The following is a 27,962-nucleotide window of genomic DNA, read 5'->3' on the forward strand; positions in this document are numbered from 1 at the left end:
CTGGCACTTTTCCATTTGCTGATCCTGCGCGAGGAACCTTGACAAAGGTGCTGAGCCGTGGAGCAGGGACCGCTCTTGCTGAGGCGGGAATTCCCAGGAACGCCGGGAACACGCTCTCCCGTCTGCAGCCGGCACGGTGGCTGCTGCAGACAAAAGCCAGGGGTGCTAGACAGAGGGCAAAGAATGAGAAACAGACGGGGGTTGTCAGTTTGGCAGAGTTGCAGAGTTCCCACCCGCCCCAGACTCTCACTAACGGCAAAGTGAATACAGTGATTTTTCAAGAAATAACCTGGGAGACCCCTTCACCAGGTGACCTAAGGTGCACACGACCAACATCAGAGGATGCACTTGAAAGTCGTGTGTTGCTTTGTGTGTTAATGATGCCTCGATTAAAAATGAAAAAAGCACCAGTAAAGGGACGTATGGACGGCTTCCTGAGAGGGACATATATCCACATTAAAGCCCCAAAGGCAAAACCTGAATGTAATCGTGAAGAAGGATCCAGCAAACCCATAGGAGGGCCCTTCTACCCAAAAAACGGGCCAGTGCTTTTCAGAAAGTGTCAGGATTGTTCAAGTCAAAGACAGACTGAGGAGCTGTCTTGGACTGAAGGAGAGACAACTAAGTGGGATGAGGGGTCTGAACTCAGACAAGGGTTATTAGCAGGACAGTTGGTAAAATTCAGAAAAGGTCGATGCTAATTTCATGGTTGTAATACAGTTTACTGTGGTTAGGTAAAGTTACAGTCGGGAGGAATTGTGCAAAGGATATTGGATTCTTTGTTCTATTTTTTTCAAGTTTGTGGCAAGTTGAAATCATTTCCTACAAAAAAGTGGGGCAGGGGTGCTGCAGGTGACTAAGCTGGAGGCCTACCCAGGCCCTTCCCTCCCTGCCTGCCCCTCTGCTTGTCAGGCTGCGCCAGGGGACAGCACCAGGAACCCCAGTGGACACCGAGCCCTGTAAGGGTCTGGCTCCTGGACTCAGCCAGCTGCTGACTTTGTCCAGTGCAGTCAGAACCCATGGGAACCCTCAGCACACCACCCTCCAACTAGCCACCTCGCCACGCTTTGTTGCTTGGTGAGGTGGGGACCCTGCCTACCCCAGTCAGACCTGAAACAGCCCTGCACACTACAGCCAACTTCCACTCGGCCTGGCACCAACTGGGTGATGGACAAGGACCTTACCACGGGACCTCCCCACCATCCCCACCTGGCTCCAGCCTTGGAGTCACAAAGATCAACACCTGGAAGTTGGAACTCCAGCCCAAGCTGGGGGAGGAAACCTTTCCCTCTGGAGAGCGTGGATGATGCCATCTGCTGGCAGATGAGACCAAAAGATGGGATGATGGGGGGGCGGTCTCTGTGGGCAGAAGGCCAGGAGCCCAGGCCCGCATGGGATTAGACCCAGGGTCTCCTGTGTCCCTAGGCTGGCCATGTGTGCTCGTAGACATGCCTCTGCCTCGCTCAGCTCCACGCCTCCAGCCTCTGTGCCTGCACACCTCCGCTTGGCTATCCTGGAGCCGGAGAACAGAAGCAGCTCATCTGGGAAGGGGCAGAGTCTCTGCCCAGGAGAAGAGACCCATGTTGGGGACTCAGGGATCAGATGCATCTGGTGACAAGTACAGAGGCCTTTCTGGGCATGTCAAAAGCAATTCTAGGAGACAGCTTCCCAGGGTCCCAAACCCACCTACAGCACCGACCTCACTTCCAGACACTGGCCTGAGCCAATGGGGCCTGGGAAGGGCCAGCACTGTCATCCTCAGCTCTAACATCTACCTGGCCTGGGCATCAGGATACAGGGGTAGACAAGAGAGGAAAGGTCCCGACTTCCTGGAGCTCTTGTTCCGACAGGAAGACACAGAAGAAACAGTCAATCAAAATGCACAGCACATCAGACAGCGCTTTCTGTTACAGAGCAATGCAGAGCAGGGACCAAGGGAGGGAAGACTGCCTTAGACAGGTCGACTGCCCGGGACTTCAGCAAAGACCTGTGGGACACGAGGGGGAGTGCGGTTTGGGTGTCTGGGGAAGGAGCCCTTCAGGCAGAGGGGACAGCAAGAGCAAAGGCCCTGGAGCAGGAGCAGTGGCAAGAGCCAGGGCAAGTGAGGCGAAGGCAGGGGTGCCAGGCAGCAGGGTGAGCCAGGTGTGGCAGGACCCTGAGGACCACCTCGCCCTCATCCTCTTCCCTCCTGGCCTCGTGGCTCTGCCTCCCCACCCACCTGGGGACTGAGGGGCTGTTACTGTGTCTCCCCAAGCCTCAGTTTCCTTGTGTGTAAAGCAAGGTCACAATTTTTTAATCTTGCTTGGGCTGCCATAACAAAGTACGACAAGTGAGGGGCTTAAACAACAGAAATTTATTCTCACAGTTCTGGAGGCTGGACGTCTGAGAGCAGGGTGTCACAGGGCCCTGCTCCCTCTGAGGGCTCCAGGGGAGGACGTGTCCTGGCCTCTCTCCCAGCTTCTGGGGTTCCTTGGCGTGAGGCAGCCCAGCTCCAGTCTTCACAGACGTCTGCCTGGGTGCCTGTCTGTCCCTGTGTCCACGTTTCCCCCTTTTTATAAGGACACCACTCATATTGGATTACGGCCACCCTAACGATCCCATTTGATTGATTACCTGTGGAAAGACCCTAACAAGATCACATTCTGAGGTATTGGTTGCTGGGGTCCAACCTATCTTTTGGAGGGCACACAACTCAGCCCATAACAATAGAAACAAGTCTTGGGCTGCCCCTTCCTCAGGGGCTCCAAGCTGCCAGGGAGCCCAGGGCAGGCAGGGGCAGAGGGGACCATGACAAGTGTGGGGAAGCTTTTCCTGTGCAGGCCCGTCCCTGGGGCAGCGGCAAACATCTGAAAGGCTCTTCAGATGGCTTTGTACCCAGTCCAGCGGCGCCCCACGAGGGCAGACCTGCCTGGCCAGGGCAGGCGCTGGTGTGGGGACCTGGTCCATTCCATGGTGCGGGGTGGCCTGCTAAAGCAGACAGAGGGTGTTGGCAGTGCCAGAGCTGGGAGCCTGGCTAGCCATGGCTCAGCTGGACACGTGGGTGGGGGGCACAGGCTGCATCATACTGGGAGCCCCTTCATGCCTGGCTGTGGGGTGGTGAGCAGGAAGGGAGAAGGGATGGAGAGGCAGGTTGGGCCCAATCAAGGTCTACAGCCCACCCGAGCTGTCACTGCACTGAGAAGACCAAGTTGGGTCGACCGCCGAGGCGGAGGGAAGCCTGAGTGTCAGCATTGGACACAGGACCCCCGAATGCCCGGCCCCAGCTGGGGACAGGAGCTCCAGGTGCTTGCCCAAAACAAGGGCCCTGGGGTAGGACAGACTCCACCTGCTCTGTTACCTGAAGCCCAGCCCTTCCTGCCATCCCCTGGCCTCCACGGTCCAGCCCGTGTGCACGGCTCCCCGGGGCTCCCACCTGCACCCGGATGAACTCCTGGCTTCCGTCACAGTGCTCAGGAGGCCATGAGCAAAAGGGAAATGTGGAAGAGCCCTGCACCGGGGTCTGGGCCCCAGGAGCTCCTGGGGGCTCCCGGACAGCAGCTCTGGTCATCCTGTCACAGAGTCAAGGGCCTGGAATGCACTGGCTCACCACGGCCTCAGAGTTTTATTATCAGCGTCTCACATTTAAGTACAGAGTCTTATTATGAAGTTTAACTCCCTAGGAGAAGGGAAATGGCAGGGGCAACTGTGTCCCCTCCCTGAGATGGGCCTGCCCGGAACCCATGATCCCCCTGCACAGGTGGAGGCCTGAGAGCCTGCTGAGGCGGCCCATTGCATATGGATGCTCCCTCACAGGATAGCTCCATGCACAGGACCCCTCGGCACCCACAGAACCACCGGACCCACCCAGCGGCCTGTGCCTCTGCTATGGAGGAGGTTTTCCTCATTCAAATGTGGCCTGTGTCCTCTCCAAGAGCAGGGCTGGTGGTCAGGAACTGGCTACGCCCAGGAGAGGAGGGGCCGCTTTGAAACAGACATCCACTCTTGTTGTTGGGATCACAGCAAGACTCACTGGCCAGAAGCACGTGTGGGTGTTGAGAGGCACAGCTCTGCGTGTCTGGCTCGCATGGGGGGTGCATGCCTGGAGCGTGTGTGTGTCTGAGCACGTGTGTACACGTCTACTGCCTGTAACGTGTGCGCGCATGCATGATGGGTGTCACGTGTGCCTTGTGTGAGCTTCTGTGCATGGGCCGGGGGAGGCACAGCACACCTGGGCCTGCCGTACACCTGGCCATGGGCCTCTGTCATAAGGCTGGACCCCGAGCTTGACATGGGGATGCAAACAGTTCACACACATCAGAGGGCTCTGGCCCTGGGGGACGCTGGCCGAGTCACAGGCAGTACCTGTGACAGGGCCTCCCGGGAGCCCCGGCCACACCCGGGTGGGGGTTAGCTCTGCAGCCTGAACTCGTGGGTGCTGGTCTCCCAGCAAGAGGGGTCCGTGCCCAGCATGCTTCGCTCTGTGAAGGTCACGTGCCCATCTGCATCCACAAGGATGACCGTGTTGGTTCTGAAAGAGAGCATGGGGCCTGCGTTCAGCCCGCTGCCCCTGGACCCCTGCACGCCAGTCAGAGCCCCAAATGGATCAGACCAGAGGTGCGAGGGGCCTTGCTGGGCACTGGCCTGGCTCGAGATGGGTCACAAAGAGCAGCAGCCTCTGTCTCGGCGAGCAGAGGATCCCCTGTGAGGCATCAGGGCCTTGAGCCGCAGGTCCTGCAGGCCCCTGCCCACAAGTCCTATCACCTCCCCTCTGAAACACCCCCAGGCCGCCCTGCCCACCCTCTGCAGCATGAGCCCTGATCGCCCACCACTCTCAGCAGGGTAGGCCCTGGGCTGACCAGGCACCTCCCTGCTCAGAACCCCCAGGGCTCCCAGCACCACCACCGGGGACTGCCCAGACACCTGCAATGGCTTCTAGACAGGGTGGAGGTGGGGAGGAGCTGGGGAAGATGGGCTCCTCCAGGGACAGGAGGGCGCACCAGCGGCCCATCCGTCGTACCTGGTGCCGTAGTCCGGGCAGCGCACACACACAGCTGCGTACTTGCTAAGTATGGGCTGCACGTACTCCCTGCCCTGGTCCTCAATGGCTGGGTCTGGCAGCTGCCTGAAGGACAGAGGAGGGGTCACCACTGGCCGCCCCAAACCTATCCCCGCCAACGCTCAGCCACAGCCCTGCAGCGCCTGAGGAGCCCACCAGCCTCAGAGAGGGGCTGGGGGAACCACAAGGGTTGTTCCGGGCACTTTCCAGGTCAAGGCCTCGAACCTCCATCTAGCCTTTAACTCAGGGCTCCATTGTGGGGGCCAGTCCCTGTGCTGGGGCCACCAGGAGCTTCCCAAGGCCCAGGGACACGAGCTCATGGGCTCTGTCCGGTCAGAGCCGTGCAGGCCCTGTGGAAGGACAGTAGCCACCTCTCAGAGCTGGGGGGGGGGGGGGGCGTGTGTGTGTGTGTGTGTGTGTGGGGCACAGCACTCACGCCTCTTCGTTGTTGAGCACGTCCAGAAGCTGGGCGGCCAGGGCGTCCTTGGGGAGCGCCTGGGCCCGCTCCACGGCCTCCAGGAAGAGCCGCTTTCCGAAGCACAGCTTCCTCCAGGGCGTCTCCAGCAGCGCGTTGCTTAGCCCGTAGGTCCCTGCAGGAGGGGTTGGCTCGGCCAGCGTGGGAGGTGGGGGGGACTCTGGCTGGAACTCCACCCACCCGCCCCTTCTCTACATGCGTCCAGGAACTCGCCAGGCCTTGGGGGTGGGTGATCGGAATCAACAGCAGAGGAAGGTCCGTCCATAAGTGGGGGAGCCCGACGTGGGGGTCCACCTGAGAAGGTCAAGGCTGGGAGCACCACAGCCTGAGGCCAGGAGGCGGCCCACCGGGGTCAGCCGGGGTCAGGGAGCCCGCTGACCTTGGCCGGCCCGAGGCGTAGGCCAGGTCCCTGGCTGGGGGCGCTGTAGGGGCTTAGAGCAAGTTTCTCAGGACAAGTTCTCAAGAAGAGTCCCAGTCTCAAGGTGGAAAGGCCCCCAGAGCCTCTTCTCAAAAGAGGCAGCAGGGGCAGCCAACCCAGAGCCATGCGGCCTGAAAAGATGCACCAAGGACAGAGAGCCACTACCCTCTGCTGCTCCCGGACTCTGGGCCAACTCTGACACGACCACTGCCACTTGGCACTGTGGGGCCCATAGTCACATCGCCAGCCACGGCATCACCACACTGTATCCATCAGGCACCTGGCAGCCACATGCAAAGAACAGAGCAGGACCCCCACTGCGCACCACACACAAGAGTCCATTGAAAACGTCTCAAAGACCTGAACATGAGAGCTAAAACCAAATAGGGGAAAAGCTACACAACCTCAGATTAGGAAATGACTTCCTAGATGTGACACCAAAAGCATGAGCAACAACAAAAAACCCCCATAAAACTGGACTTCATCAAAATTTAAAATGATGTACTTCAAAAGAGACCAACGAGAAAGCGGGAAAACCCACAGGATGGGAGAAAATATTTGCAAATCATGTAACTGATGAGAGACTTGTATTTAGAATATATAAAACAATTCTTACAATTCAATAACAAAAAGACAACCCAATTTAAAAACAAGCATAGGACTTGAATAGACATTTCTCCAAACAAGATACACAAATGACCAACAAGCACATGAAAAGCTGCTCAACGTCATTAACCATCAGGGAAATGCAAATCAAGGCCACAGTGAGACCGCATCATACCCCAGGACAGCTGCAATCAAAAAGTCAGACAGTGACAAGTCTTGGCGAGGATGGGGAGAGACTGGAACCTCATAAGTTGCTGCTGGGAAAATAAAATGGTACAGCTGCTTTGGAAAACAGTCTGGCAATTCCTCAAAAGGTTAAACGGTTACCTTATGATCCAGCAACTCCACTCCTAGGTCCACACACAAGAGAAATGAAAACGTTTCCCCACAAAAACATAACAAACGTTCACAGCAGCATTTTCCACAATAGCCAAAAGGTGGATACAACCAAGTGTCCTTCAGTGGATAATGGATAAACAAAAGGCAGAAAATCCACACGATGGAATATTATTCAGCCATAAAAAGGAATGGAGCCCTCACTCACGCTACAGCATGGATGAACCTTGAAAACATTACACAAAGGGAAAGAAACCAGACACAAAAGGCCACATATTGTCTGCATCTGTTTATGTAAAATGTGCAGGATAGGCAAATCCACAGAGACAGAAAGGAGACTAGTGGTTTCTAGGGGCCGGGGACAGTGCCAGTGGGTGTGGTTTCTTGGTGAGGTGATGAAAATGTTCTGGAGTTAGATTTTGGTGATGGTTGCACCACTTTGTAGATAGAGTAAAACACCTGAAGGCACACTCTAATGAGTGAACTGTATGACACGCGGTTATGTCTCAATGGAGCTATTGTTTATTTTTTTAAGGGACATGGATCAGGCGCGGCTGGCTCAGGGATGAAATAGGATGGAGTTCAAAAGAATTCCTTCTAAGCAGCAATTTAGCAGAAAAGAAGCATCTCTAGTCACAGTTGAGGGCATCATGGGGTGGTTTCCAGATGCTTCCACAAAGGCCACAGAATTGCGGGGGAAGGTCTCTGCGTCCTTTTGTGCCTTTTAGCTTCCAATTCTCTCCAGACAGCCAGGGACTCGGTACAGGGGGAAGGCAACCTAACCTGTGTGCAGCCTCATGTGGACCGGGTGAGGCCATGGCCACTACTGGGCACAAGGTACACGAACGGCCGAAAAACAGCACCAGGAGGGAAATCAGCAGGGACCCGGTCCCTGAAAGTACTGGGGTCCCCACAGGAGCAGCCCCACCCTGTGCCACCCGCCAGAGCAGCCTCACCTGGTGCCAGGGCAACAGGCTCACGCTCCCCCCGGTTTCCATAGTAGCAAATGACATCTCCCTTCTCTGTGCTGCGGACCAGAGGGGAGACAGGGTCAGACAGGAGCCACAGGGCGTCCCCAACCCTCGCTGCCTGGCAAGCCCCACAGCCCGGGCCCCAGCATTCGGGTGGCACCATCCGTGCAGGCACCGCTGTTGCTGAGCTATCTGCCCCCCACCCTGCCCAGCATCTGTGTGTGTGCCAACATGGGCCTGGCCACACCCCAACTGCCACTTCCCCACGTGGCCCCAGCCTCCTGCAGAGTCCCAGCAACCTGACTCCTGAATCTCACAGCCAGCGCAGGCGCCCTAGACTCGAGGGCCTGCCCCTCCCTGGGGGACCTGCTCCTCCCGCCTCTAGGACAGGCCCCTCTGCCCCTGCTCCTGCCCTGCTCCCAGCTGGTCTGCCCCACCCCGGGCGGAGAAAGCTCCCGGCCACCATATCCTCTGGCGACAGGGCCCATGGGTGGCATGGACAGCGTCATTGCCCCAGGAGCCGTCTGCCGAGCCCCTTGCAGAACCCGACGTGAGCCTTGCCACCCACTCTGCCCAGCACTCGGCAGTGCCCGACCACCATGGGGCCCAGGGTCTCTGTACCCAGCTGTGCCTGCACCGCCTTCTCCACCGGGGCACCTCTGCCACCAGACCACAGGGCAAGTGAGGTATGGCTCAAAAACGGGCTCCTCAGCCACAGAAGCGGGGAGGAGACGAGACGGAGGGCCCGATCTGGCCCGCGTGCACCCCCGGCCCTACTCCAGCTCCCACAGCAGGAGCTGGCGGCCCTCACACTGCCCCAGCTTGGATCCCTGAGTCCCCAGGACAGTGGATCTGGGAGGGGCTCGGCCCTTGGGACGCTCCCTGAGCCCACCAGGTGGAATGTCCCCAGAGAAGCTGCCACAGATGCCCCGGCTCCCGCTGCCTGCCAAGCCTGCAACCCGGCCCTGTGCGGCACCTGGGGGCTGCGTCCCCAGCCGGTAGACCCACCTTAGGTCGGCCGCTATGAGGTTGAAGCCGTTGTACAGGTGGCCCTCTGCGGAGACCTTCTTCAGGTAGGACAAGCTATCCATGTCTGAGGTCAGAAACTGAGCCACGAGTTCACCTGCATCAGGGGACACACACCCATGGCCGGGGCGGTAGGACTGAGCCCCTCTCCTGGGGAGACTGACGGTCCCCCACGGGACAGCCACACCTCAGCGACCCGGCAGCCAAGGAGGTCGGCACCAAGAACTCTGATTTTGAAAATTTTTCCTGTTGTGCCCCGACGTGGAAGTCCAGCACGAAGGGAAACATCTTCAGTGGGGACAGTATATGTCCACCAGATGGGCAGTGACAACACGGCAGTCGGGAGCCATGCCATGGCCACAAGTGGGAGCCATATGGCCAGGCCGAGGGTGGCTCCCGGCGTTGCCAGCCAGGGGGCTTCAGGGCCCCTCCTTTCGTCACTCCTCCCATCCCTCCAGGTGCCCAGGAAGCCCCGCCCCCCGCCCCGTACCTCGGCCCCGGGCGTCCCGGTCCAGCCGTGGCTGCAGGTAGTTGGTAAGTGCCGCCAGCTTGCCCCGCGTGTTGATGCCCAGCCACGTGCCGCCTTCCTTGCCTTCCTCCATGTCCAGCCCTGCGGCAACAACTGTGTCACCACCAGCCCAGCAGCCCTTGTGGTGAAACGGGGGCTGGAACACCGCAGTCTGAGGCAGCCCCTGGGGACCATGGGTATGTGGGAGAGACCCTCTCCCGGGACAACACCTGATACCCCTGGGAACCCCCAGCCCCTGCACAACACATCCTGGTGCCTGGGTGGGCATCAGGCTGGGGGCACAGCACCAGCTCCATCGCAGAAATCGCGCCAGGCCCCAGCCCCGCATCCCGATCAGGTATAGGGACACTGGCTGTCCTCCCTAGGCAGGACCCAGCCCTCGGCGGGCCCTTCACTAGGAGCCCCGCAGGCTGCAACCCTCCATAACTGTGGGCCCCGCCGCAGGGCCAGCAAGGCCACTACAGCCCCAGGAGAGTGTCTTCCCAGGCCAGAGGGGCATTTCACTTGACAACTGGAGTGAAAATAGCTAAGTCATTAACATATTATTATTATAACAGTAATAAGTTATAATAGTAGAAGAACTAAAAGCTGCAAAGATCTGAAAGAAGCAAAACTGTCCTTATTTGTACAAGATAGGATCGTATGTGAAGAAGATCCAAAAGGATCTACAAAAAAAACCTACTGGAGTAAGTGAATACTTGGCAAGAACTGGAAAATGAAAATTCAATTAATCATTTACAACAGCACTGAAAGATTTTCAAAACACTTAGGAAAACGTTACAGGAAAGACGTGTGTGCTGAGGGATGGACGTCAGGCAGACCTAGTTAAAGGAGGAGTCTTGTTCCTTGCCCGGGAAGCTCACATGGTTAAGAGGACAGTTCTCCCAGAGTATGGAGAAAAGGGAGCCTCCTACACTGTTGGTGGGAATGTAAATTGGTGAAGCCACCGTGAAGAACAGTATGGAGGTTCCTGAAAAAACTAAAAATAGAGCTACCATATGATCCTGCAATCACACTCCTAGGCGTATACCCAGAGAAAACTAATTCGAAAAGATATATGCACCCCAATGTTCATAGCAGCACTATTCACAATGGCCACGACATAGAAACAACCTAAATGTCCACTGACAGATGAATGGATAAAGAAGATGTAGTACATATATACAATGGAATATTACTCAGCTATAAAAAAAACAATAAAATAATGTCATTTGCAGCAACATGGATGGAAATTATTGTACCAAGTAAAATAAGTCAGAAAGAGAAAGACAAATATAATATGATATCACTTGTATGTGTCATCTGAAATATGACACAAATGAACATATCTATGAAACAGACTCATAGACATAGAGAACAGACTTGTGGATGCCAAGGGGGGGAGGGGAGGGATGGAGTGGGAGTTTGGGATTAGCAGATACAAACTATTACATATAGGATGGATAAACAACAAGGTCCTACCGTACAGCACAGGGAACTATATTCAATATCCTATAATGAACCTTAATGGAAAAGAATATACACATATGTATGTATAACTGAATCACTGTGCTGAACAGCAGAAATTAAGACAAACTTGTAAATCAATTGTACTTCAATAAAAAAATAATAAAACAAAACAGAAAAAGGATGACAGTTCTCCCCAAATGACCAAGAGGGTGACATGATCCTAGTGAAGACCCTGTGGGCTGGTGTTTATAGAAATTCATAAGCTGGCCCTGAAGTTCAGGACGTCCACAGCAGTCCCAACAAGCAGCAAAGCCACAGGGCTCACCTCAGCTGGTTCCCAGACTTGCTCAGAGGCTGCAGCACTCGAGCCATGTCAGTGGGACACAAGAGTCCACAACGGCCCCACACGGATGTGATCAACTGACTTTCAGCCAGTTTGTCGTAGTCATGCACAGGCCAGAGGAGGCCCACTGGTTGGTGCTGTGGGGACAGCCGGAGAGGTGGGCGTGGCTCAGTCCCTGCTTTGCACCGCACGCAAAGTTTAATTTGAGATACATCACAGACCTAAGCATAAACCCAAATCAGGAGGCTTCCAGAAGCACACAGAGGAAAATATCTTTACGACCTCACGATAGGCAAAGACTTTGTGGGTAAAACACAAAAAGAACAAGTCACAAAACAGAAGATAAACAGCACTTCATTAAAATAAAATATTCTGCTCACCAAAGGACATCATGAAGAAAATGAGGCAGTGACACAATTATCCAGCAAAGGATCCACATCCAGAGCACAGAGGCCTCTGACAAACCAACAACTAGAAAGTGAATGAAGCTTCCACATCTGGCCAAACAACACAGTCCAGACAAGGAAGATACCACGGTGGAATTTCTGGAGATGAAAACTACAGTGTGTGAGATGAAAAATATGCAGAATGGGATTAGAAGCAGGTTAGACACTAAAGAAGAAAAGGTTAGTGAACGTGAGTAAAGGATATGGCGATAGAAACTACCTAAAAAGGAGCAGGGACAACAGAGGGCTTTTAAGTGAACCAAGCATAACCGAAGGGCACTGATCACTTCAGATAAACTGACACACGTGTGACTGGGGGGGCTGAGGAGAGACAGCAGGAGATGGAGGACTTGAAGAAACAGAACCCAGAGGTTCCTGAACGCCTAACAAGTCCCCAGCAATGCTGACGCTGCTGCTACAATTCTGTGCACGCTGGGCGACGCCAGACAGAGGGAGGGGGTGGACCTTGGGGTCTCCCAGGCCTGAGCCAGGCGTGGTGGCCACGGGCCCACCCAGCACTGCGGTGCAGCAGGGCCACCCTCCCGCTTGGCAGGACGCGTATCAACGCGCCAGGGGCCGCCTCCAAACCACTGCAAAGGGTGAAGGACTTGAGTGGCTGGGGCTCCCCAGCGGGATGGGCACTGACCAGGGCAGGAAGCGTGGAGCCCAGGGGCCAGGACAGCCAAGGGGCCCAGGCAGGCTCACCCTTCGTCTGAGCCTCCATGTCTTCATCGACAAAGTGCCCCAGCAGTGCCTCCTGCCTCCCTCCCGAAGGATCAGCTCCTCACCCTTCACCTCACCCGTCCTGAGCAGCCCCCACTTCAGCCTCCCATGTGTGCCCTGCAGCAGTGACACACACAGCCTGCCCTCTCCCCACGATCCCTTTGTTCCGTCCTAGCCCAGGATGGTCCTGGCCATGCCCACAGGCTCCCCTAGGACCCCCTCCCGTGGCCCAGCAGGCCTGCCACTGGACCTCTGGGGGAGCCATGGCCATCCTGGCTGAAGTCCCCACACACATGACCGCTGTGCCCAGAGCTCAGGCAGCGGGGGCCTCCCCGCCAGCCCCACCCCGCACTCCCGAGCAAGCAGGTATCCAAGGTCTCCTGAGCAGCTTCTGGTGAGGCCGAGACCCAGCCTCATCCTCCTGCACTCCCACCCTCCTGCACTCCCACCCTGAGGGCCCCGCTCACAGCTCTCCCCACCTCCTTTCAGACCCCCACTTTGGTCTCCCCACTCCCATCCTCCTCCCACGCAGCACCACTGCCCGACCCCAGTCCACACTGGAGGCCTTCGTGGATGCTCCAGACGAGCTTCCAGGCTCCGCAGGCAGAGGGTCCCTGGCCCGGCCGACACCTGTCTGCACGTCCTCCGAGTGGCCCCTGCCTGCAGGAATAGGAGCTGCTCCCTCCAAGGGGCCCGCGGAAGCCACCGGCAGGGCAGGCAGGGTGCGGTCACCTCCACTCCACCCCATGGGCTCCCCATCGGCTCCCCCAGCCCTGCCAGCCGGGCCTCTGCTCCCCAAACTCAGGCCACTCTCCCTGGGGCAAGGGGTGCATGTGTCTAACAGAACATGCACATACACATGCATGTACACACACACGCGTGCACGCATAACCATGATGCTCCGAGGTGACCGGTCTGAAATCATGCCTCACACGAGACCAACCGCAGCGGATGGTGGATCCAAATACAACCCCCACCTTCCAGCTGCTTCCCCCGGGGATCCGGGCACGTGAAGCTGAGTGGACAGTGCTGGGTGGACAGCGGGGACACTCACCGCTGAGGACCTCGTTGTTGTTCCCCCAGAAGTCTGCAGCCCTGGAAGGCCGGTGGTAGAACTCGTCCCTGTTGGCGGCCAGGATGAGCCTGAGGAGAGAGCACGGCTGAGCATCTCGCGTGAATGTGGAAGAGTCACGTGTTTCCTCTCGTTACCAAGACAAAGCACCTTGGTAGGCAGCAACCTGGGCAAGTCCCAGAGAGGACGGGAACCCACTGGGAGGAGGAGATGGGTGGCTGCCGGCTCAGCCCTGCTTGCTCCGCCACTCGGAACAGGGCGCTGGGCGGGCGTGTCTTCCTGCCTTTCGGTCCCTCCCCTGAGGGACACCCTGTAAGCCTCCCACCAGCGCTCAGGGACTCCAAGGGCTGCTCCATCCCGCGCTTTGGGGTGTCTTTGGGAGGGAGCGAGTGAGGACTTTTCTGTGTTTCACTAGTGTTTTGTATTATGAATCAAACAAGTATTTCTTTGGCAATTAGCAAAGACATCGATGTTTTCAGGGCCCTGGTTTTGAGGTAAGAAAACGAAGTTTTCGGTCAGCTCCGCCATTTAAAATAACTATGAACACAGACGGCGACTGAGTGGGCAGGGTCACCCCACAGGGTCCCGAAGACCCCGGGGTCTAAGAGTGGCCACCGAAGGACCCTCCAAGCACCGCAGGCGGGCACGGCACCTGGGGCCACAGTGGGTCTGAAACCAAGTTCGCTGAGTCAGGGGTTAGATCTTCAGAAGTCTTCAGAAGTACTGTTTGCATCGACTCATTGATTTCATGAATATCGGCTTGTAGTAAAATGTGAATTAACAAAGACACTCACAAAGTTGAAGGCAAAACCAGTGCTGGCACCCCAGGGCCCTGGAAGTCTCTCACCTGTGTGCACGTGTCACCCCCCACTTGTGCCTCCCACGTCACCTCGGCCACAGGCGCTGACACTGCCAGGGACCACCCTGGAAGCCTCACCACCCTCAGGATGCCTGTCTAGCCTGTGACCTGGCTGTCCCTCCACAAAGCTGGCTCTAGGGCTGCGCCAGGTTCAGGTGCAGGGGGCGGGGGGTTCACTGTCCCTGACACAAGCTGCAGCCGCTCACAGAAGGATCCTCTGCAGCTCCAGCTGCCAGGCCCTGACCTGGACCCCATGGCCCCTTGCCATGTCTGCCCTGTCCCCCTGGGACCCAGTCCGGGACCCATCCTGGCAGAAGCTGGCTAAGCAGCAGTCAGGAGAAGGACAGCGCAATGCCCCCCCCTCCCCGCATGGGGAGACTTGGCTGCGGGGCCTGGGCCCCCCAGAGGGTGCAGTGGCTCCTGTGCCAGGATCAAGCGTCCTCCTTCAGGTGCCCAGCGCCCCTCACCTGCCCGCTCGCCTGACCCCTGCAGTCGCAGGGGACGGGAGGCTGAGCCCAAACCAGGCCGGTGCCGTGGCTTCTGGTTCCCATTCTTGTGAAGACTCCAGAAAGGAAAACTTAGGGAAAAGAACAAAGCGAAAGAGCAGTGCCTCTGTCCTCTTACTCCAACTGCCCATTTGTAGACAAGAAGCGAGATGTTTGCTAATCGCTAGGAGCCTGAAGCGCTGGGTTGCTTTCATCAGAGTCACTGTTTAGCCGAACTGCTGGTGGGCATGATGGTACCACGTGGAGGATCCAAGCGAGAGGAAGCCCCTCACTCCTCACTTCCGAGTCCCACTGGGCACAGTCATGGAAAGGGTCTGTCACCATTTGAGGGGTGGGTCTGGGCACAGTCAGGGGAGGGGTCTGCACACCGCCGGGGGGAGTTTGGCAGCAGTGACGGGTGCACAGGCCAGGGTCCAGTGAAGTGTCCAGTAGTGACGACCTCCATGGAAGCCACCCCAAAGGGCAACAGCTGACCCAGCAGTCCCTCCAGGTGGAGCCAGTAAAAGCATCAACCTGTGGGTCTAAATGACATTTTGACAAAGAGGGTGGTGACGTGACAGCCATGACAGCACCATACTGACGGGAGTATGCTGGTCTTCTATGCAGCCAAACATCTACACAAATGCGGCAGCTTAAAGCAACGCCCACCCATCATCTCGGCCAGGTGCTCAGCCCCGGGGTGACACAGGTGCTGGTCGGCGGCGTCTCCGCTGTTGCAGGGGTCAGTTTCTTGAAGCCATGTGACTGGGGGCCCTGGTCTCGCCTGCCGTGCGCCGAGGTCACTCGCCTCTTGGAGGCTGCCCTCAAGCTCTGGCCACGGGCCCCTCCAAGGGCAGCAGCTTACTCCCTGAGGAGGGGCTGGTCCCTCTGCAGGCCACCCCGATGAGGTCAGGCCCACCCAGGACATCCCCATTCCATGAACTCGGGGTCCCCTGATTTGGAACTTCCATCGTGTCGGCAAAATATGGAGGTTCCAAGTGCTGGGCAACCTCAGGCGTGATGGGGGGTGCGGTGCAGAGGCCGGGACCCCCCAGGGGCGACCCCAGGAGGGCGCAGCACCTGTGGGTGGGCAGGTATGCAGCCTGGAAGGCAGGTCAAACCCAAGGGCGCCTGGGGGATCATGCTGGGCAGTGTCTGGGGGGACATGGCAGTGGGATATGATGGGGGAGGGCTGCCACGTCTGGAGGGATGGGCGCCCCAATATGGAGGGCAGTGGGCTGGTGACATGGGGGTGGGGTGCAGATGAGGGGTCCATGACAGTCACGGCCCAGCCCAACATCAGGCCTGGAGCTGCTCTGCAGAGGCAGTTCACATGTACTCCCGGCCACACTGGGCTGTCTCCCCTCCCTTCCCACACCCACGAGGGCACTTGGCTGAATAGCCCACAGGACACACGCTCTAAATCGGCTGCAGCCCAAGGAGGGGAGAGAGGCTTCAAGAACCCCACAGGCACGGTGGGGCTGGCAGGGCTGGCCTCATCTTTCAGGAACTAATTCTAGGGAGGCCAGAAAACAGGTTCCCGTGAGACTGGAAAGGACAAAGCCAGGAGCGGCACCGCCCACAGCATCAGAGTGAGGATGTCCCACTCTGTCCTTCAGGGCAGAGGTGATCTGTGTAGATCAATGCTTACACACGGCAGGGATGGCCACAGACCCAGATGGAAGAGTCTTCTGCAATCAGCTGACCCTGGAGCATTACTGACACGGGTGACCTTAGCTCACAAACACAGGTGAAAACAGGTGTGATGTCGAAGGTGCCGGAGCAGGGGACTGTGTGGGTCCCAGGCCCCGGACAGGCTTTGTGGGCAGCGGTGTCCAAGTGGACGGCGGCCCTGGGTCTGGGCCTTTCCGGCTGTGGGGAGAGGACCTAGTCTCAATGATGCATGACGACGAAGCGCCACAAAGACCCACTCCACCACCCAACATGAGGACACGGACCAACGCTACAGGGAGCCTCTGGCACAGCCATCAGAAGACACACGAGGAAATCAACTTGGCGGTTCCGTGTGAGCCAGGATTTTCTGATTCTGGGTATATACCCAAAAGGACTGAAAGGAGGGCTGGGACAGGTACTTGTACACTAATGTCCACAGCCGCCGAGAAGCGGGAACAGTACAGGTGTCCGCTGACAGGATGGACGCAGACGCAAAACGTAGTCCATCCACACAAAGGAACATTATTCAGCCTTAAAAAGGAAGGAAATCCTGACACGTTACAATGTGGATGAACCTTGAGGACATTATGTTGAGTGAAAAAAAGCCAGACACAAAAAGAAAACATATGATGCTACTTCCATGAGGGACTTAGAAGAGCCAAGGTCATAGAGACAAAAAGAAGGAGGGTGGGTGCCAGGGGCTGGGGAGGGGGATGGGAGTCAGTGTTTGTTGAGGACAGAGTGTCAGTTTGGGAAGATGAGAAAGTTCTGGTGACGGTTACATGACAGTGTGAATGCTTAATGCCGCTGAGCCCTGCGATTAAAAATGGTAAATTTGGGCTTCCCTGGTGGCGCAGTGGTTGAGAGTCTGCCAGCCGATGCAGGGGACACGGGTTCGTGCCCCAGTCCAGGAAGATCCCATGTGCCGCGGAGCAGCTGGGCCCGTGAGCCATGGCCGCTGAGCCTACACGTCCGGAGCCTGTGCTCCGCAACGGGCGAGGCCACAGCAGTGAGAGGCCCGCGTACGGCCAAAAAAAAAAAAAAAAAAGGTAAATTTATGTCATGTATACTTAACCACAAACACACACAAAGTACAAATCTTCTCCTGACATCACTGGGTGGGGGGCCGGCAGTGAACTCAGTGATGGGCACTGGGGTGGGGGTAGAAGTTGCTGCATTGCCAGCCAGGGCAGTGACAGCTTAGGTGGGAGGGAGCCCAGGTGAGGACATCCAGGCCTCCTGGCTCTGAGCCTGCCCCCCCCACTCCAGGAGCTGGGGGCCCCTCCTTGGTCTCCGATGGGCCCAGGGTCAGCTCACCAGGCTCTCCTCACGGCCCTGCTGCAGTGTCCCTCCCACAGCAGCCCCACCCCCACTCCTCCCATCCTAGTCCCACATCACACGTGAGAGCTGCCCACCCCGGAGCCAGAAGTCCCTCTCAACCTCCAGCGCCATCAGGCTAGGACAACATTTGAGATCAATGCTGAGACCGAGTCCCAGCCCTGGAGCTGTCAGAGGCAGGTCGTGGCAGGACGCAGGCTCCCCTCCCCATCCCTTCCATTCCTTCTCCCTCCCAGGAGAACAGGGGTGACCTCAGGGCTTGGCTGAATCCGTGAGTAAGAACCAAGGCAGCCATGGACTCGGTGGCCATCAGGCCGCGTGTCCTCACTTGTCAGGAGGAAGGAGTGCCACTCTCAGAGCGCAGGAGGCGACAGCGCCAGTGATCCATCCACCTGTTGCCTCAGCCCCACTCCCGCCCTTCCTGGGGGCTCTGCAGTGGCTGCGGGTCCAGTTCTGTCAGCAGAGGGCGCTGGAGGGACGCTGCAGGGGGAGAGGCTTCTCTCCCAGGCTCTGGGTGCGGCTTCCCCAGCAACAAGCGCCCAACAGCAGCCAGCGTGAGCAGAGCGGGCAGACTTCCAGCAAGTGCCCAGAGAGCTCCCGGCCGCCCGGTATGCCACGGCTGTGCCCCCAACAAGGTCTGGGTCTCAGCCCAAGGATGAAGGACAGGCTCTGCCTCGGGCACCCCGATCTCACAACAGTTTATATTTCCACGAGTTAGACATTCCCTGCTCGAATCACTGCTCCGGGGTTCTGTCCCCTGGCTGTACCCCGACTCACACGGCATGCTCTGTCGGGGGCTGTTCAGGGCCAACTCCCGGCCCCCAGCATGGCCCTGCTGCCCACTCCCCTGCAGGAAGGGGACACTGGGCACCCCTTTCTCCCCATTCCCCAGCCTGGAATGAGTTACTTCAGCCACACATCAGGTAGCACGGAATCCCAGAAGCCAGTTGAAATGTTCCAGATCTTGAGATGATGTAAACTTCTTAAGCAGTCGCACTAGTGGCTCATCTGTGATTGAGGGTCACATCCCAGCCTCATTCTCCATGTGGATAAATGTCGGTGGATTCCCACCAGGGTGCCGGGGAATGGAGGGGCGCCGTCCAGAGCCAGGGGTCATGGGGAGGAGAGGAAACCAGACCGTGTGGCCCCTCCCTGGCCTCAGCCTCCTGCCTCCTCCAGCTGGTCCCCCAGCTTCCCTGACCCACCCCCCGCACTCTGCCCTCACCACCCAGACTGCTCACTGGCCACAGGCTCCAGCCCCACAAGCCAGGTCTCGCTCCCTGCCACTGTTCTGTTGCCACCTGATCCCCAGTCAGAGTGCAGGGCTGTGCTGTACCCACGTCATTCCCCCATCCTGCCCACATGGCCACCTTCAGCGGCTCAGTCTTAGCATCTCTGCACATCGACTCAGGGTCCCTGCCCACACTGAGTGGCCACTGTGGGAGAGGGCAGGGCAGGGCCCGGGCAGTGTGTCCCAAGGCCTGGCCTCTGCCCCCGACCCCGCACATGGAGCCCAAACAGGCACAGAGGATGGCGTGTTCCCAAGGCCGAGCAGGATAGCAGACGCAGCACGAGGGGGTTACCTGTACGCATTTTTGGAAACGGGGCGAGGATCGAACTTAAAGAAGATGATGCACATGGGTCCCCAAGGGGTGGCTTGGCTCACACGGGGTAACGAGGTCTGCGGGAGAAGGAAAAATGAGTTGAGTAAATGGCAGACGACAGAACTGCCTCCCAAACCTGCAAAGCTCCCTTGCCCAAATGGAACGGGCTCACAACACCCAGACCCTCGCTGGACGAGGAGACCGCGTGTCGGCTGCCCTGACACTCGCCCATCCCTGTAAACACACTCCTGGGCACTGGTCAGACATTCCCCTGACGCCTGTGACCTCGTTGGCCCTGGATTGTTGGCAATTGCTTCTGGTTCTGGGGTCTGAAACGGAAAACTTCCCACCTTGGGATTCACAGGAGGATGTTCCCACCACACTGACCCCGGCTTCAAAGCCATGCCAGCATCGCATGGTGGGTGGGCGGGCGTGGTGGCTCTGGCCACCATGCAAAGAGAAGCCGAGGAGGGGCCGGAGCCCAAGGCCAGCACCACAGACACAACCGTGGCTCAGAGCCATGCAGTAGCTGCCCAGCGCACAAGGCCTTCGGGCATCCCACCCTCCTCTCACTCGTGCTCACTGGTCTGGCTGGCGCGGGTGGCAGGGTCAGGGTTCACCCCACTATTTTCCCTGTCAGCCCCCACGGGCCCTGGAGGGACCCCCAGGATTCAGCCCTGTGTTCCTCCAGGCACAGATGTGGTGACAGCCTCAGAGGACCAATTTTTGTGGCTGTGCAGCTGAGGCGCTGCCGCGGTGACAAGCACCATCTGCAGCAGCCCGGGGCGCTAGGGGACATGCACCATGTGAGATGGGCTGCCAGCCGCTGCCCCCCCACCAGGGGCGCTGGGCCACATGCAGTGCTGATGCCGAAGGGTCCTGTGCAGAAGGGTTCCCCAAGGTGATGGGAACAGGCTGGGTTCCCGCCAGGGCGGCCTGGTAGTGTCCACTGGTGGCCATCATCCCAGGAGTGCCTGATGATCCCAATACTGGTAGGCAGACTGTTGGGACCAACCTCCCTGGTAAAAGCAACTCCAAACGCTTGAAAGAAGGTGAAAAATATTAAAAGCAACCAAGAGCTGACAAGGTGGTGCAGGATTTAGCCAACATCTCAGAGAACACAGGAACCCAGAGAGGAAAGAGAGCAGAGTACAGCAGCGGCTCCTGCCTCAGGGCACTGGCCCATGGGGCAAACCGGGCTCTGGTGGCCTCAGGGGTGAGGGAGACAGAAGACACGGCCCAGAGCCGCCCCAGGACAGGGACCTAGGGTGGGGGGGTTGTATCCACAGCCACACCAGGACCGCAGGGGAGGCGCACAGAAGTGGGGGTGGTCCATGAGAAGCTCCATGTGCAGAGCTAGGCCACACCAGGGGTCCAGGGACTTGGTCTGATGGGTGCTTGCACTGGCAGTGCCCCTGGGCACCAGGCAAACCAAAGTTTTCCTCTTCATCACAGACTTCCGAGAAGTCTCACAAATAATTTCAAGAACAAAAAGAAGTACAATAGAAAGAACCACATAAAACAAAGCACCACAGCAAGAACCAGCAGTAGTCCCCACACGCCCCCAAAACCAGCCACTGAGTGCAGGAGAAAGGAGCTCAGGAATATCTGCAGGGAAAGGACATGATAAAGAGTAAATGGGGGGTCCACCCAGCACCAGAAAGATCCTTTAGAAACAGAAGCCCCAGGAAGTACGACTTAAGACTTGGCAGGCAATGTTGGAGCAGATTAAGCACAGAGAATGAGAACCACCCAGAACGCAGTGCAGGGTGATGGGAAGCACCCTGGGCGTCACAGGGCCGGGTCATCCCACCTGTCCCGTGTAGCTGGCGGGGCTCCCAGCACCTGCCACGTGACCGGAGTCCAGCACAGAAGACACAGGTCCCCCACCCTGAGGGGGCTGGTCTCTCCCAGACACAAGGATGCTCCAGGCAAGGTGTCATCTGTGGCAACCAGGCTGGCCGAGGTCAATGGGAGAAGCCCTGCTGAGATCCCACCTACCCCGGCCCCTCCAGGACAGAGGGCTGCATCACCAGGAACACACTACTCTGGGCCATCAAAGGAGGCCAGCATGCCTGCCATCCCCCCCACGCCCAGCCCAGGCTGCATGACCGGCACTGGGTGAGGTCGCCGGCCACCGCTGCTCACAGGCCAGATGCAGAGCCCCCCAACTCGGCTGCAGCACCCTGCCACCCTAGCTGGCCCAGGTGGGTGGCAGACAAGCCCTCCAGAAGGTGGTGGCAAGAAGGGCTCCGTGGTCAGAGGAAGGCTGCCGAGAGGTCTCCGGGCAGCTTGCTGCCAGAAGTGTGGGCACGGAACCCAGGGCTGCGGCCTCAGTGAAGAGTGAAGACGCGGTCATTGGGAGGGAAGGACCAGAGGAAAGCCAGCCCCTGGGGAGGAGACCATCAGGAACTGCCTTTCTCTCCAATCCCTCACCCCCCACTCGAGCCAGGCCCGCTGCCAACTGGCCCCTCCCCTTCCCGCTTCACTCCCACCACCCCCAGCACCCTCCTTCGCAGGTCCTGTGGGTGCAGGGCCCTTCTCCCATCCTGCCCCCACCCAGGCCGAACTCCAACACCCTCTTCGGGGCCTGGCGAGTCCTCCCTGACACCCCTGTGACTTTCGGGGCTCCCAGAGCAAGCCCTGGACACACCACTGCTGTCCCACCACTGCACTGCAGCGGGGCACTAACTGGGGTATCCTGCCTGGGGCGCTCCGCTGCTGGGAAACGCTCCCCTCCTGGGAAACGCTCCCCTCCGCTCCCAAGGCTTCCAAGGCCATGGAGTGGGAAGGTGAGGTGGGGGGAGCAGTTCAACAGGTCCCACTGCTCCAGGTAAACTCAGCCCTCCTCCTCACCAGGTGACACCTAAGCCTGTAAGGAGGAAGTCACCCTGAAGAGCACCTGGGCTGGCAGGTGCCGAGGAAGGGGGGTCGACCGGGGCAGAAGCGCGCTGGCTTTCTAACGCCATCCCCGCCCCGCCTGTCTCCACCTGGAGCCCGGGGTGTCCACACGCCGTCAGAGCTCTTTGGCTGCTGGGGCCGCCATGAGGGCCGGGTGGCCAGAGGCAGAGGCAGAGGCAGAGCCAGAGGTGGGCAGGAAGGTCCTGGGGCCTGATGAGGAGTTTCACCCACGGGCCTCAGCGACCACAGGGAGGACGCCGCCTGGAGGTGGGCAAAGCCTGCGGCTTCAAGCGATACAGGAAGCAGTGCCGGCCCAACGGGTGTGGAGGCCGCTAAGGTGATGCACACACCCTGCCAGGTGTGCGGATGGCAGTCGGATGCCACACGCCTGCCCTCTACAGGTGAGGGGGCTCCCTCCCTCCCCCTCGCTTGGCCCCACGGCAAGCAGGATGGCAGTGGGGGACCCAGGCCAGGCGGGCAGGGCCCCCACCCAATGGGGCAGGTGACACACTGACCTGGAGGAGGCCAGGCCCCAGTGCCACGGGGCAGGGGAGGGACAGATGGGGACCCACTTCCCAGGTCGGGCACATCCTGGGCAGGCTCCTCTCTCACCAAGAGTTCAGCTGGTGCCAGAGGCCACACGGGGGCTCTGGGGGATGGGGGTGCCTGCTGGCTGCACTCGGGGTGATAGTGTGGGCACACGTGGGGTCTCCTGACCCCTGTACATGCTCTCAGGATGCCCCGGGCATTGGACCTGCCCATCTGCACCCCCTGGCACACAAACGAGCTGCTCCAGCCATGTCATGGAAATGCTTGGAAGCCAGCGTGCCCCTGAGCATCCCTGCTGACCCTCCCCAGGTGCGAGCAGCCCCCAGGAAAGCTCACAGTGGGGCAACCGGCTCCGTCCTGGCCACAGTCCTGGAATCACTGTGCCCATGTGTATCTCGCTGGGGGGCTGCCTTACAACTGCCTTGCATACAGGGGTGCAGCCAGGCCTCAGACGGGCCCCCACGGAAGGAAGACTCCAGACGGTGGCCTGGGCTGAGGGGAAGCCTCATGGGCAGCAGTCTTGAGGGGGCCTCCCGGGACTGGAGCATGCAGGCTGTGAGATGGCCGAACATCCTGACAAATGCCCGGGGTGCCCACGTGGCGTGGCAGTGGGTCCCTGGGCCTGGTGGCAGAGAGAAGCCATCTTTGTCACCATTAGCGTTGGGGGGCATGTCATTTTGTGCTCACTGCAAGGCCCCGAAGGAAGGCCCCTGCCCATGGCTCCACGTACTCCACAGATGTATGCTCCATCACATGCAAGGACCCCGCCACCCTGTCTTCTTGCCACCTGGCCGTGCAGTTCGCCCACGCCCGGGGTAGCGGCGTCCCCCACCTGCCTGCTGCTGCCCAGGGCACGTGTGCCTTCTATCCACTCTTGCCATCCAGCTTCCACTCATGCAGAGCAACACAGCAGGGCCCGGCACGCACGTTCTACAAACAGGCTGAGGACCTTCCCGACAGGTGCCTTCCTGTCTCCCAGGCAGACACCCAGGAGGCGGAATCACTGGGCAGGGGGTGACGCTCTTAGATGAGCATGCCTGGCCGACTCCCTCCAATGTCTGGCGCAGGGGCGTCCAGCACGAGGGTACCCGCCACTGCTCCCCCCACCCTCACCACAGTGGCAGGAGATGCTCACGTGGTCTGCTGGCATCCCCCAGCAGCCACTGGCACACCGTGCCAGGATCCAGGGCCTCTGTCCCACAGTGCGGTGGCATTGGGGTGGGGTGGCCCATCCCTCTGCCTGTGCTGCCTCCATTGGAACCCATCTGTCCTTCCACAGCAAGTCCCCCCACTTGTACTGCATGGCTCTTGCCCTCCTCATCCCAAAGCAAGAGCCCCTTTCTCTTGATTTCCGTGCGTGGTTGCGTTTGGGCTTTGTTCTAGGATGTATCCAGGGTCTGCCTATGTGGGAGGTGTGAGCCACGGACCCCCATGCTTCCCAGCAGACGGGCATGCTGTCTGCCACCACCTGGGCCACGCCCTGGACACCCCACCACTCGGCCCCTCAGCCCCTGAGCTTCAGCACATGCTGTGGTATCTGGAAGGTGAGTCTCCCTCTTGGCTTTTCACAGAAGCTTCTAAAACTCCGACTGATCAGGGCACCCGTGGGGCACCCTGTGGGGCACCCGTGTCCATGAAGTGACACAGACGAGGAAGTCCACAGCCTGGAGCTGGAAGCCAGGCTGTCTGTCCATAGCGGTGTCCACCTGCCTGAGCAGCATGGGGCAGAGCGGGACCCCACCCATCAGAGCACACCACTCGGTGCTTGTACAAGGCAAGGAAGAAGCAAGACTCATGCGTGGGTACAGAAGCAGGGCAGGCCACCTGGCCAGGGGACAATGGAGACCTGCAGGGAGACGTCTGGGTGCTAGTGACGGTGTCCACACCCTGATCTGGATGGCGGCTGCATGCTGGGCTCACTCTGCACCATCCCTGGAGCTGGACGCTGCACACTTCCGGTAGGGAAAACAGGATCATCCACCTGGAAAGCTGCCCATGAGGAGAACATGGACAGACCCTGCCCTCCTTCCCCGCTGGCTCTGAGTTGCTACTCTGGGTGGGGGGCACTGAGGGGCGAGGCAGGAAGAGCAATTCTCGGGAGACCGGGCAAGGCGGATCCAGTCCCAGCTCAGAGCTCCTCAGAACAGGATGGAGCGGCCAGGCTGCCCTGAGCTCTGCACAAGGACCCACACACTCAGGTGACCGCCGGGTGGGGTGGGGGCCTGTGCCCTCAGAGAGCACTTCCCTCTGTCAGACAGGGGAGCACGCTGGCCAGAGGCAGCGAGGAACGCAGGGACGCATGCGAGCAAGCAGGAACAAGGGGGCCTGGGCCAGCGGGACAGTGAGGCCCCGGGTCCCAGCAATCAGTCTCCTCTGGCTGTTCCTTAGGGCTCTGGGCAGGGGGTGACGGAGCCCTAGAGTTGGCGGCCCCACTCCTTATGCCCAGCACCACACACATGTGGAGGAACGCGGTCAAGGCTAGCCAGCCTGTCCATCTGCCCTTGAGCAGAGGAGCTGGGCACCCCACCCACCCTGCACAGGGCAGAGCAGGACAGCAGGAGCTGCTCTTTACAAGTGCCGTGTGACGTCCCCCCAGGCTGCCAGCAGAGGAGGTAAACACATGGGAACACACTGTCGCTGTTCGGAGTCTTCGCTGAGAAAGCCCTGCCATCCTAATCATTCCAAGCAGCCCGCTGCCACCCCCCAAACACCACGCCCTCCTCCCCGCCCACGACCTAGAACTCCACAATCTACGCTCTGTCATCTGGCTGATAAGTAGCATTTCACCATGACACATTTTCTATGGCGACACTCTTTCCTGAGATCTTCAAGATGTCTTAGGAGCACTAATTCAGCCTCATACCAAGTATCATTGTCCCTTCAAGGTTCAAAAGGGCAACACAGATGAGGGATACAGTGAGCCACGGCGAGCTCTGGATGCTCCGCAACCCGGCCCCTCCTGGCAGGAACAGCTTCCCCACAAGGCGGGGGCCAGCCCGGCCTTATGGCGGCCCCTATAGCTCACATGGTTAATAGGGGAGGAAGGGGGCATTCCCACCAGCCCCTTGAAAGAGGGTGGAAGCAAATACTTATAGTAGGCATGGTCCTGAAGACCCAGCAGAGCCACCCTGAGTACCAGGAGGTGGGGGCTGGCCTCTTTACTTTTAAGCGTGTATCCATTATTTCTGCAACCTAAAAAAAAAAGTTGAGAGGGAAAAAAAAAAAAGGCTTCATCAATACCCTGAAAAGGGAACTCAGTGGTCCAGGGGTGACCTCATTCTCTCAGAGCCCATCACCAAACCCCAAGGTCCAGACCAACAAACTGTCCTCAACACCGGCTGACATGTTGCCAAAGGATGGACCCAGTCCTCACACATCTGGGGTGTCAGTGACGAGTGTGGCCCTATTTGTAGCAGCCCGCCTACCTCCCTGCCCTGGGCTACTGACATCCTCAGAAGCAGCAGCATCCACGGACAGGCGAGTGGGACTGGGAGGCGCCTTCTAGAGCAGCAGCCAGCACAGGAATAAGTCCCCACAACACCACATGTGACTACACCCAGGGTAAACATGATCAAAGTGACAGCCCAGAAATGAAAACACAAAGAAAGCGTGAGGCAGTAATACGGCTCAGGGGCTGGGCAGCAGGGCAGAGCTGACAGCTAGTGGCCTGGTCTGAGGGGCCTACATTCTGCAGACACACCAGTAACACACAGCCACAGGACTGCAGGACACATGCTTTTGAAGTGAATGGTCAGGGGTCCAAGGGGGTGGGAGCACCAGGGCAACATGCTCCGCCCACTGGGAGCCCTGGGAACCTGGAGAGGGGGGAACAGAAGCTCTGCTGTGTCCACCTGCCAACACAGCCACCCTCCTGCAGCCCCACCCCACACGAAAGGTCACCCGACACAGGAAGGTTCTTGGGAGAGGGGCTCAGGAGGAGAGGCCAACCCTGGCTCTTACTGACCTTGGGAACACCATTGGCCCTCAGCCTGAGTTTTCTTTGCTGTGAACGGTATCTGGCCAACAAACACTTGCCGTGAAAGGGTGCCCAGAAGACTAAGGAACAAGCAGCAAAAAGCGATTCCCAAGAACTACCAGCTGCAGGCGCCCCATACAGCACCATTACTGCACAGCTGCCGCATGGAAACAGCAACAGCAAAACATCAGTGGGCAGGTCCGCAGCAGGATGGCAGCGGCAGGCCTGGCTGACCATGTGACATCCCCAGTGGAGGACAGACAGGGGCTTGAGCCTCAGGGACCGGTCCAAGGCCAGAAGGCCCACGTCAAATCTGTGGCCCAGAGGCGAGCATGGTAGCTGCTGGGCGGGAAGGCATCTTAAAGCCCAGAGGCTACAAGGCCTTGCCCAGCGTGCAGCCCTGACCAGTCCCCTCCCCTGACGCCCTGGGGGGAAGGTCTGAGTACTGAGCCACCCCAGGAAGACCGTGTCCAGACGCACAGATGACCTGGCACTTGCTGCCTCCCCGGAGAGACATCAGCTGTCACCCGCAGCAGGGCGCAGGGAGGGAGCAGCGTGACTCAGGGCTCTGGGGCCGTCAGCCGCGTAGCCCGCCCACCCTCGCCCCGCGTTGACCGCGCAGCTCCCGGCCGGCCAGTATGCCCCACCGAGGGACACCGGCCCTGCCTGTGGGGCCCACGCCCCACCCAGGCGGGGACACTGGAAACGCCTTCCAGGAATGCGAGGAACGCTCCTTCGGCCGGGGTTGGCTTGGTCTCCCCGGACCGGCCGCTGGATTTGCATTCACCGCCTCGAGAAGGGGAAACTGAGGCAGGGCGGGCTGTACGGCCGCTTCCGACTCCGCGCCCCACTTCCCGAGACCCGCTTCCCGACTCCGAGCCCCGAGCACCGCGGGGAACGCAGCCGGCCACCCGCCGCCGGCCACCCGCCGCCCGTAGTCCACCGCGTACTCACCGCCTCCGCCGCCGCCGCCGCCGCCGCCGCCGACTTCCGGGTGCTGCGCCCGCGCGCCGCCGCCACCGCCCAGGCCCCGCCCCCACACAGTCTGCGCGCTCCCAATGGGCAGCGTGGCTAGGGGCGGGGCGGCGCGCCGCGAGCCGGAGCACAGTTGGCTGCGCGTACCATCGCTCCGGGCTGCACCTCCCGG

The 27,962-nt window shown here is 59.1% G+C and overlaps 1 protein-coding gene across 7 annotated transcripts; it reads right to left on the bottom strand.

The window, feature by feature from the left end:
• Nucleotides 1-59: 59 nt before the first annotated feature.
• Nucleotides 60-27,786, bottom strand: TANGO2 (transport and golgi organization 2 homolog). 7 transcript variants are annotated; one of them, XM_060120774.1, is made up of 9 exons: nucleotides 19,369-19,466; nucleotides 13,412-13,500; nucleotides 9,358-9,477; nucleotides 8,850-8,964; nucleotides 7,827-7,897; nucleotides 5,472-5,625; nucleotides 4,997-5,101; nucleotides 4,342-4,507; nucleotides 60-165 (listed from the first exon to the last, which is right to left on the bottom strand). In XM_060120774.1, exons 1-8 carry the CDS (start codon nucleotides 19,422-19,424, stop codon nucleotides 4,387-4,389), a joined length of 831 nt encoding a protein of 276 aa, XP_059976757.1. In that variant the 5' UTR covers nucleotides 19,425-19,466; the 3' UTR covers nucleotides 60-165; nucleotides 4,342-4,386. The 7 variants fall into 7 exon arrangements, with proteins under 7 accessions (XP_059976757.1, XP_059976758.1, XP_059976756.1 ...); XM_060120775.1 differs by lacking the exon at nucleotides 60-165 and adding an exon at nucleotides 27,770-27,786 and having other exon boundaries at nucleotides 2,339-4,507; XM_060120773.1 differs by lacking the exon at nucleotides 60-165 and adding an exon at nucleotides 2,339-2,548.
• Nucleotides 27,787-27,962: the final 176 nt, after the last annotated feature.

This window comes from Lagenorhynchus albirostris, chromosome 14, assembly GCF_949774975.1.
Source record: "Lagenorhynchus albirostris chromosome 14, mLagAlb1.1, whole genome shotgun sequence".
Lineage (NCBI taxonomy): Eukaryota > Metazoa > Chordata > Mammalia > Artiodactyla > Delphinidae > Lagenorhynchus > Lagenorhynchus albirostris.

Excerpts from the sequence above, each read along its gene's own strand:
- TANGO2 (XM_060120778.1), bottom strand. The coding sequence starts at position 14,988 with ATGAAAGCAACCCAGCGCTTCAGGCTCCTAGCGATTAGCAAACATCTC. Across the intron at positions 9,478-13,411 it reads CAACAACGAGGTCCTCAGCG|GGCTGGACATGGAGGAAGGC; the intron begins GTGAGTGTCCCC and ends TTGTTGCCGCAG. Across the intron at positions 5,626-7,826 it reads GCCTGTTGCCCTGGCACCAG|GGACCTACGGGCTAAGCAAC; the intron begins GTGAGGCTGCTC and ends CCCCTCCTGCAG.